Source organism: Oncorhynchus nerka, linkage group LG8, assembly GCF_034236695.1.
Source record: "Oncorhynchus nerka isolate Pitt River linkage group LG8, Oner_Uvic_2.0, whole genome shotgun sequence".
NCBI classification, from domain to species: domain Eukaryota; kingdom Metazoa; phylum Chordata; class Actinopteri; order Salmoniformes; family Salmonidae; genus Oncorhynchus; species Oncorhynchus nerka.
This window is the reverse complement of record NC_088403.1, coordinates 71,365,547-71,376,644: the sequence shown is the minus strand read 5'-3', so window position 1 is coordinate 71,376,644 and position 11,098 is coordinate 71,365,547. Positions and strand designations below refer to the sequence as shown.

Genomic DNA, 11,098 nt, shown 5'->3' with positions numbered 1-11,098 from the left:
TGTACATATGTAACTGTTGAGTGGGTTAACAGTCCCCAGGTTGAACACTGCAGCGTGACCTGGTTATACATATGGATCTAGAGAAAGACACAGATAGAGAGACACCGACACACACTTACCATTAACATTTTAGTCATTTAACTACACATCACAGTAAGTACATCCTCCTCAATAAATAATTAAATCATCAGTCAAAATAAATATTTTCTTACAATAAATCTGTTTATTTGCCACTATGATAATTTCACATGTTTGATCATTTGCATATCATCATCATCATCATCATCATCATCAAAAAACAACAAGGCACTGAGGCTGCTGGGATGACATTTCCACTAGGCACAGATGAGCTTCCCCCCAAATCCTAACCTTAACCATTAGTGGGGGAATGCTAAACTGAACCAAGACCAGCATCTAAGGGGAGTGTCGGGGTCAGGGGTCAAGCGTTAGTAGCCATTCGTCTTCAGGTATTGCTTCATGTCAGAGGCCTTTATGTTGATCTTTCCTCCAGGAATGTCCTTCATCCCTTTAACAATGATCAGAGCTGAGAGATAGAGAGAGGGATAGAAAGAGAGAGAGATAGAAAGAGAGAGGGATAGAAAGAGAGAGAGAGACTCCTTTATATATTACCTTTTTCAATATGTACCCAATAACCCGTCCCGGGTGGTGTACCCAATAAACCGTCCCGGGTGGTGTACCTAATAAACCGTCCCGGGTGGTGTACCCAATAAACCGTCCCGGGTGGTGTACCCAATAACTCGTCCCGGGTGGTGTACCCAATAAACCGTCCCGGGTGGTGTACCCAATAACCCGTCCCGGGTGGTGTACCTAATAAACCGTCCCGGGTGGTGTACCCAATAAACCGTCCCGGGTGGTGTACCCAATAACTCGTCCCGGGTGGTGTACCCAATAAACCGTCCCGGGTGGTGTACCCAATAACCCGTCCCGGGTGGTGTACCTAATAAACCGTCCCGGGTGGTGTACCTAATAAACCGTCCCGGGTGGTGTACCTAATAAACCGTCCCGGGTGGTGTACCTAATAAACCGTCCCGGGTGGTGTACCCAATAAACCGTATAATCCAATACAGGACAACATCGGATGATGTACAGAAGACTGTGTGTGTGTGTGTGTTTCATACTCTTTCCAGTCTTGGCGATGGTGATGCTGTAGGAGAGGGGATCAGTAGCAGTGGGCCTCATCTTCACATCTAAAGTGTTATCCTCGTCGTTGTGGAGATTATCTCTCAGGACAGTACACTTGTTCCCACCGAGATGAAGACCACTGGCGAAGAGAGGAGAACGATCCAATGACATCATCGCCTTGATCTCTGCAACCTGGGGGAGGGAATCAATACTTTGTCATAAAACACACAGACCCATCAGAGTTCTCATCAAATAATGTAGGAGCTGCTGCACAACCTGGAGGACTGGCTGCATCCCTCATACATTTCAATGGTCTACAGACGTTCAGTATACACATTACACATGGTAGAAAAGTTAGAGAGAGGGTGACAGAGGGACCTTTTTGTTTGTGCCTTCGCACCACACAGCTGAGTTCACTAATCAACTCAATCATCAAGCTATGCAGAAGCTCACTCATTTCACTAACAGTCACATTCAATGCACATTGCCACTGCTACTCCTCTGTCTCTGTTGCCGTCAACACCCTGCAGTGCCACCTAGTGGTAGTACCCTGTTCCTGGAGATCTACCCTGTTCCTTACCCTGTTCTACCCAGCTGGAGATCCACCCTACCCTGTTCCTGGAGATCTACCCTGTTCCTGGAGATCCACCCCACCCTGTTCCTGGAGATCCACCCTACCCTGTTCCTGGAGATCTACCCTACCCTGTTCCTGGAGATCTACCCTACCCTGTTCCTGGAGATCTACCCTGTTCCTGGAGATCTACCCTACCCTGTTCCTGGAGATCCACCCTACCCTGTTCCTGGAGATCTACCCTACCCTGTTCCTGGAGATCTACCCTACCCTGTTCCTGGAGATCTACCCTACCCTGTTCCTGAAGATCTACCCTACCCTGTTCCTGGAGATCTACCCTGTTCCTACCCTGTTCCTGGAGATCTACCCTACCCTGTTCCTGGAGATCTACCCCTCTACCCCCACCCTGTTCCTGGAGATCTACCCTGTTCCTGGAGATCTACCCTACCCTGTTCCTGGAGATCTACCCCTACCCTGTTCCTGGAGATCCACCCTACCCTGTTCCTGAAGATCTACCCTACCCTGTTCCTGGAGATCTACCCTACCCTGTTCCTGGAGATCTACCCTACCCTGTTCCTGGAGATCTACCCTACCCTGTTCCTGGAGATCCACCCTACCCTGTTCCTGGAGATCTACCCTACCCTGTTCCTGGAGATCCACCCTACCCTGTTCCTGGAGACCCACCCTACCCTGTTCCTGGAGACCCACCCTACCCTGTTCCTGGAGACCTACCCTGTTCCTGGAGATCTACCCTGTTCCTGGAGATCTACCCTGTTCCTGGAGATCTACCCTGTTCCTGGAGATCTACCCTGTTCCTGGAGATCTACCCTGTTCCTGGTGATCTACCTTCCTGTACTGTAGGGTTAGTCCAACCATAACCTAACGAATCTGATTCAGATAGACAAGGGTTGTTTGCCTGCTTAGATGTTGCTGACACATTCGAGATCTTACGCCTGGATAGGTATTTTACCTATCAGCTAAACACATAATGTTACAGCAATCTGGTGTCTGACTGCACTGTCGATGACATGGCACAACCATTGGTTGATGAATGCAAAGTCTGAGTAGGGGAACACAACCAAGGTCAGGGTCAGCTAATAAAGGTCAGCCAATAAAGGCCAGGGTCAGCAAATAAAGGTCAGGGTCAGCAAATAAAGGTCAGGGTCAGCTAATAAAGGTCAGCTAATAAAGGTCAGGGTCAGCTAATAAAGGTCAGCTAATAAAGGTCAGCTAATAAAGGTCAGCTAATAAAGGTCAGCTAATAAAGGTCAGCTAATAAAAGTCAGGGTCAGATAATAAAGGTCAGCTAATAAAGGTCAGCTAATAAAAGTCAGGGTCAGATAATAAAGGTCAGCTAATAAAAGGTCAGGGTCAGCTAATAAAAGTCAGCTAATAAAGGTCAGCGTCAGCTAATAAAGGTCAGGGTCAGCTAATAAAGGTCAGGGTCAGCTAATAAAGGTCAGCTAAAAAAGGTCAGGGTCAGCTAATAAAGGTCTGGGTCAGCTAATAAAAGTCAGCTAATAAAGGTCAGGGTCAGCTAATAAAGGTCAGCTAATAAAGGTCTGGGTCAGCTAATAAAGGTCTGGGTCAGCTAATAAAGGTCAGGGTCAGCTAATAAAGGTCAGCTAATAAAGGTCTGGGTCAGCTAATAAAGGTCAGGGTCAGCTAATAAAGGTCTGGGTCAGCTAATATATATATATATTTTTCACCTTTATTTAACCAGGTAGGCTAGTTGAGAACAATTTCTCATTTGCAACTGCGACCTGGCCAAGATAAAGCATAGCAGTGTGAACAGACAACACAGAGTTACACATGGAGTAAACAATTAACAAGTCAATAACACAGTAGAAAAAAGGGAGTCTATATACATTGTGTGCAAAAGGCATGAGGAGGTAGGTGAATAATTAAAATTTTGCAGATTAACACTGGAGTGATAAGTGATCAGATGGTCATGTACAGGTAGAGATATTGGTGTGCAAAAGAGCAGAAAAGTAAATAAATTAAAACAGTATGGGGATGAGGTAGGTAAAAATGGGTGGGCTATTTACCGATAGACTATGTACAGCTGCAGCGATCGGTTAGCTGCTCAGATAGCAGATGTTTGAAGTTGGTAAGGGAGATAAAAGTCTCCAACTTCAGCGATTTTTGCAATTCGTTCCAGTCACAGGCAGCAGAGAACTGGAACGAAAGGTGGCCAAATGAGGTGTTGGCTTTAGGGATGATCAGTGAGATACACCTGCTGGAGCGCGTGCTACGGGTGGGTGTTGCCATCGTGACCAGTGAACTGAGATAAGGCGGAGCTTTACCTAGCATGGACTTGTAGATGACCTGGAGCCAGTGGGTCTGGCAACGAATATGTAGCGAGGGCCAGCCGACTAGAGCATACAGGTCGCAGTGGTGGGTGGTATAAGGTGCTTTAGTGACAAAACGGATGGCACTGTGATAAACTGCATCCAGTTTGCTGAGTAGAGTGTTGGAAGCAATTTTGTAGATGACATCGCCGAAGTCGAGGATCGGTAGGATAGTTAGTTTTACTAGGGTAAGTTTGGCGGCGTGAGTGAAGGAGGCTTTGTTGCGGAATAGAAAGCCGACTCTAGATTTGATTTTCGATTGGAGATGTTTGATATGAGTCTGGAAGGAGAGTTTACAGTCTAGCCAGACACCTAGGTACTTATAGATGTCCACATATTCAAGGTCGGAACCATCCGGGGTGGTGATGCTGGTCAGGCGTGCGGGTGCAGGCAGCGAACGGTTGAAAAGCATGCATTTGGTTTTTCTAGCGGTTAAGAGCAGTTGGAGGCCACGGAAGGAGTGTTGTATGGCATTGAAGCTCGTTTGGAGGTTAGATAGCACAGTGTCCAAGGACGGGCCGTAAGTATATAGAATGGTGTCGTCTGCGTAGAGGTGGATCAGGGAATCGCCCGCAGCAAGAGCAACATCATTGATATATAAAGAGAAAAGAGTCGGCCCGAGAATTGAACCCTGTGGCACCCCCATAGAGACTGCCAGAGGACCGGACAGCATGCCCTCCGATTTGACACAATGAACTCTGTCTGCAAAGTAGTTGGTGAACCAGGCAAGGCAGTCATCAGAAAAACCGAGGCTACTGAGTCTGCCGATAAGAATATGGTGATTGACAGAGTCGAAAGCCTTGGCAAGGTCGATGAAGACGGCTGCACAGTACTGTCTTTTATCGATGGTGGTTATGATATCGTTTAGTGCCTTGAGCGTGGCTGGGGTGCACCCGTGACCGGCTCGGAAACCAGATTGCACAGCGGAGAAGGTACGGTGGGAGGTCAGCTAATAAAGGTCAGCTAATAAAGGTCAGGGTCAGCTAATAAAGGTCAGGGTCAGCTAATAAAGGTCAGCTAATAAAGGTCAGGGTCAGCTAATAAAAGGTCAGGGTCAGCTAATAAAGGTCAGCTAATAAAGGTCAGCTAATAAAGGTCAGCTAATAAAGGTCAGCTAATAAAGGTCAGGGTCAGCTAATAAGTACAATCAGATGTACTAAATTCTCCAGGAACAGGGTTGGGCAGCCCTGAGCTAGACGCACTACAAAGTTAACTCAACTCACTGGTGTGCAAACAGCGGAAACAGCCTCACGGACCCTGTCACCTCAGCCTCACGGAGCCTCACGGACCCTGTCAGCCTCACAGCCTCACGGACCCTGTCACCTACAGCCTCACGGACCCTGTCACCTACAGCCTCACGGACCCTGGTCAAAATGACTAAATAGGAAATATGGTGTCATTCGGCACACATACCCTAAAGTACATTAACTAGCCGTATTTACATAATCTATGTAACGAGAAAAATATCTCGTGGATGACTGCAGTATTTCTTATGATACAGTATATATGAACATTTTTTAATTATACACACCCTCAGAGAGGGGAGACAGGAAAATATAAAGTACATGCTCAAACAAGTTCCTGATATTTTTTTTTTAGAAGGATTCAAACTTTTCACTCCCATCAATCTCTTCTTCTTCTTCTTCTTCTTCTTCTTCCTCTACCCCCCCTCACCTTTCTCTCTAACTCTCCCCTCCCCCCAAAATGTCCCAGATTTCCAGCTAAGGAATTCCAACACTTCCAGTCCAGTCATGCCCCATCCTGAACCTCCAGCTTAGACCCGATACACAAACACACACAAACTAAATATGTGTAAAGGTTTTGCTATAGCTAAGTAAGCCTCGTCCCAGCCAGAACTGCCCATAAGCCTTGTCCCAGCCAGAACTGCCCATAAGCCTCGTCCCAGCCAGAACTGCCCATAAGCCTTGTCCCAGCCAGAACTGCCCATAAGCCTTGTCCCAGCCAGAACTGCCCATAAGCCTTGTCCCAGCCAGAACTGCCCATAAGCCTTGTCCCAGCCAGAACTGCCCATAAGCCTTGTCCCAGCCAGAACTGCCCATAAGCCTCGTCCCAGCCAGAACTGCCCATAAGCCTCGTCCCAGCCAGAACTGCCCATAAGCCTCGTCCCAGCCAGAACTGCCCATAAGCCTTGTCCCAGCCAGAACTGCCTATAAGCCTTGTCCCAGCCAGAACTGCCCATAAGCCTCGTCCCAGCCAGAACTGCCCATAAGCCTTGTCCCAGCCAGAACTGCCTATAAGCCTTGTCCCAGCCAGAACTGCCCATAAGCCTCGTCCCAGCCAGAACTGCGTATAAGCCTTGTCCCAGCCAGAACTGCCCATACAGGACACCCCCTGGACAGGACACTAGTCTATCTCCTGTTTCTGTAGAGAGACAGCTTGATGTACAGGACACCCCCTGGACAGGACACTAGTCTAAGGAAGTGCCTTACCACTAATCGATCTCCCTAACAGAGCTGGGACAAATATCCATATCAGGATACATTTTCTGAATTGATGCGATAAGGAAGGAGAAGTTTAAAACATTCATGTGAAGCAGTTTGTTATTCTCCTTTAAACTAGTACTACTAGTTAGACGGTTGTAGCCATCAATTGTCCCATTAACAGCCATAAAGGGCTATAACTTTTTAATTTCAAACTTCACATTTCTCTACTACAAGCTACTTATCATAATGAACGATATCAGCAAAATGCCTGCGAAACGTGTTTGGTATTGTCAGTGTGCATAATTTAACTGGGGATGAAACCCCCAACCTACCAGTCTTTAACCACAATGCCCCTGAGTTAGCTATAGTCCATCTATCTCCAGTGGTACTGCACTTCACCACTAAGAGACAGTATTTCACCACTATGTTACTACCAACAGCCTAGAGATCACTTCAGCACTGAGAGGAAGTGGTCACAAACACACACGCGTGCAAGCATGTACACTCACAGACACGCAACAGAGAGATTGAGAGAAGAGGTGGAAAGAGAGCGAGAGAGAAAGAAAGAAAAACAAAATGGAGAGAGAGAGAAAGAATATGCAAGTCCTGACAGGGGAAAGAGAGGAGAACTCTGCACAAGTACTGACTTGTCCTCAAAACACACGATGTTGTCTTCAGAGTTCAACTGACTTCCTGAAAATGTAACCACGAGAGAGAGCGAGAGAGAGGGGGAAGAGATAAGAGAGGAGGGAGAGAGAAGAAAGAGAGAGAGAAGAGAGAAAGAGGGGGAAGGGGAGTGGGAGAGACTTGCCTGTTTCAGAGAAACTGTCAAAGAAACTCTGGACATTGACGATGATTCTCTTCTACCAAAATGTCTCCCTCTCTCCTCTTGGGTAATCTGCATGCCTACTGTTTGCTCAATTTGTGTGCGTGCGTGTGCGTGTGCGAGTTAGAGCATTCTGGAGAAAGACTGCAGGTTTGTTTACAAACACCACACCCACCACCCTGAGCTTTCCAAACCCTGAAAATGTCTGTGACACACACACACACATCTTCATGCTCCTCATGTGACTGGCTGTAGGTGTGTGTGGCAGACGTTCTCGATGGGGGAAGTGGCTCAGAAGAGGCTCTCTTCACTTCCTATATGTTGCGGTGTGTGTGTCAAGTTGCTGTGTGCAACATGACCAAATAAGGAGCTGAGAATCTAACTGAAAACACGGAACTAGCACAGACACCATTCTGCAGTATGAATAGTTAAGTACAATACAAGGTCACAGAGAGTAATAACTTGACAAAATATTCTATACTGTTTATAAAGAACCAGAACCAACTGCTTGTTGATGTGACCGTGTCAAAATTGCCCCTCCAATTGAATTCTTGGGCTCTATTGGCATGGGAAACACATGTTAACATTCTCAAAGCAATGCAATTGTCTCTCTCCACCCCTCCCTGTCAGTTGGCTACTCCCTGGTTGGTCAACTACAGAAAAACACACCCCTGATGTCAGAGCTGCCAGGAAACATCAAACCCCCAAACTAGTAAACCATTAAGCCAACCACCTATGACTAGGTACACCACACACACACACACACACACACGTTAGCTAGCCTACTTACCGTCACATTAGCCAGTTGACCTCCAGGTGTTGAGGCCCAGACCGACTCCTTCCCCACTTCAGAACCACAGATTGCTGCCTCTTGCACAAAGGGAGGTGTTCCCGCCATCAGGTTGGTTATATAGCCATCCCACGCCATGGTTCTACAGCACTGATTGGACTATAAACACCTATAGACTAGGGGGAGACGGAGAAGAGAGGTGGGGTGGATAAGAGGAAGAGGTGGGGTGGGGTGGAGGAGAGGGAGACGGAGAAGAGAGGTGGGGTGGAGGAGAGGGAGACGGAGAAGAGAGGTGGGGTGGATGAGAGGAAGAGGTGGGGTGGGGTGGAGGAGAGGGAGACGGAGAAGAGAGGTGGGGTGGACGAGAGGGAGAGGTGGGGTGGAGGAGAGGGAGACAGAGAAGAGAGGTGGGGTGGATGAGAGGAAGAGATGGGGTGGGGTGGAGGAGAGGGAGACGGAGAAGAGAGGTGGGGTGGACGAGAGGGAGACGGAGAAGAGGGGTGGGGTGGATGAGAGGGAGACGGAGAAGAGGGGTGGGGTGGATGAGAGGGAGACGGAGAAGAGGGGTGGGGTGGATGAGAGGGAGACGGAGAAGAGGGGTGGGGTGGATGAGAGGAAGAGATGGGGTGGGGTGGAGGAGAGGGAGATGGAGAAGAGAGGTGGGGTGGACGAGAGGGAGACGGAGAAGAGGGGTGGGGTGGATGAGAGGGAGACGGAGAAGAGAGGTGGGGTGGATGAGAGGGAGAAGAGGAACCAACATTCTCAACATTCCTACTGCATAAAATATTCACAGTGGGATTAAAATGTAGAATGTAACACAAATCACCACAGAGAATAAATAGTCATAAATACGTGTAGGCCAATGTGTAGAACCATAACGTTCTTACCTGAGCGGCTCGCAGGGACCGGGGAGTGAAGCAGGAGGAAGAGCAGGCGCGCGATTATATACGGTGTCGCGCCCACACCTCCGGACTTCCTCATTCAGGCAGAGAAAATCCGGGCTGCGTTCAGTTCACTCAACGTTTCATTCCGTTATGTAGAGTACTGAAGGCCCCTTTCCCCCAAAAAAACATTTATTCAACAGTCTCGTAGGCTGCAGCAAAATTCGTACAGCAGCACTCTAGACCAGTCCCCTCCGGGTCACCTTAATTACAACGATTTTCAACTGGTCGTTCAGAACAACTGGTCGTTCAGTACAGCACCATTACCCTTTCATTAAACGTTGCACATCGTTGTGTCCTGATGAACGGGTCAGCGGACTCTCAGAAGCGCACGGGGATTTACATAGGGCGCAATTGTATCATGCTGCTGCAAACGACGTCCTGTCATTCTCTTGAGGACGTTTTTTGCTCTCTTGGTTTTGGCGATCTAACAGCATTAGAAGTGTTCATATTTATGACAACACCAATTACAAACTAGTATACACTTTTCCTACACATTTTCCGTTAAATAGTTTTTTGTTAAATTGTAGGTAATTTATATTTTATTCCCACTAAAACGTGTCCAATATTTATTTTAGAATGGTCATGGTTAAGTTGACAGTTCTCTTTCTGCATATGCACAGCATTCCACACAGTCCTTCACACACCTCTGGGATTCTCAGACCTGTCCCAGCAGAACTCACTGTGTGTGTGTGTGTGTGTGTGTGTGTGTGTGCGCGTGCTTCCGTGAGTGAGTGAGTGATGGCTCAGAACTGTCTGGTCAGACTGCAGGCCTCTTGGTCAGTCTCCTGAATCCAGGTGTTATTGTTTGAAGGTGTGTGTGTATCGCGGGTAAAGCATGCAGACAGACAGACAGACAGACAGACAGACAGACAGACAGACAGACAGACAGACAGACAGACAGACAGACAGACAGACAGACAGACAGACATGCAAGAACCACATCCTGTAACCTTATAGAAGAGAGGGGGAGAAAGGGTAGGGAGGAGTACTTGAGAACACAAGATGGAGGGAAGAAAGGGTAGGGAGGAGTACTTGAGAACACAAGATGGAGGGGAGAAAGGGTAGGGAGGAGTACTAGAGAACACAAGATGGAGGGGAGAAAGGGTAGGGAGGAGTACTTGAGAACACAAGATGGAGGGGAGAAAGGGTAGGGAGGAGTACTTGAGAACACAAGATGGAGGGGAGAAAGAAGAGATTAAGTGGTGGCTCAGCTGGTACAGCATGGCTCTTGCACTGCCAGGACAGTGGGTTCGATTCCCAGGAACATCCATAACAAAATGTATTCACCCACTACTGTAAGTCACTTTGGCTGAAAGGCATACAGTATATAGAAGTATCCTAACCTGTCTTCCAATCAGGGGAGAGAAGTACTGATGTATCCTAACCTGTCTTCCAATCAGGGGAGAGAAGGACTGATGTATCCTAACCTGTCTTCCAATCAGGGGAGAGAAGGACTGATGTATCCTAACCTGTCTTCCAATCAGGGGAGAGAAGTACTGATGTATCCTAACCTGTCTTCCAATCAGGGAGAGAAGGACTGATGTATCCTAACCTGTCTTCCAATCAGGGGAGAGAAGGACTGATGTATCCTAACCTGTCTTCCAATCAGGGGAGAGAAGGACTGATGTATCCTATCAGGGGGTGTCTTTGGACGGGGCCACAGTGTTTCCTGACCCCTCCAGTATTTATGCTGCAGTAGTTTATGTGTCGGGGGGCTAGGGTCAGTTTGTTATATCTGGAGTACTTCTCCTGTCCTATTCGGTGTCCTGTGTGAATTTAAGTATGCCCTCTCTAATTCTTTCTTTCTCTCTCTCGGAGGACCTGAGCCCTGGAACCATGCCTCAGGACTACCTGGCCTGATGACTCCTTGCTGTCCCCAGTCCACCTGGTCATGCTGCTGCTCCAGTTTCAACTGTTCTGCCTGCGGCTATGGAACCCTGACCTGTTCACCGGATGTGCTCCCTGTCCCAGACCTGCTGTTTTCAACTCTCTAGAGACAGCAGGAGTGGTAGAGATACTCCTAATGATC

The 11,098-nt window shown here is 47.9% G+C and overlaps 1 protein-coding gene across 1 annotated transcript; it reads right to left on the bottom strand.

Annotated features, from left to right (window-relative positions):
* Nucleotides 1–201: 201 nt before the first annotated feature.
* pfn1 (profilin 1) lies at nucleotides 202–9,118 on the bottom strand. Its single transcript, XM_029656391.2, has 4 exons — nucleotides 9,013–9,118; nucleotides 8,126–8,301; nucleotides 1,140–1,335; nucleotides 202–544 (listed from the first exon to the last, which is right to left on the bottom strand). The coding sequence occupies exons 2-4, from the start codon at nucleotides 8,261–8,263 to the stop codon at nucleotides 447–449; spliced, it is 432 nt and encodes a 143-aa protein (XP_029512251.1). The 5' UTR covers nucleotides 8,264–8,301; nucleotides 9,013–9,118; the 3' UTR covers nucleotides 202–446.
* Between the last annotated feature and the right edge of the window lie 1,980 nt (nucleotides 9,119–11,098).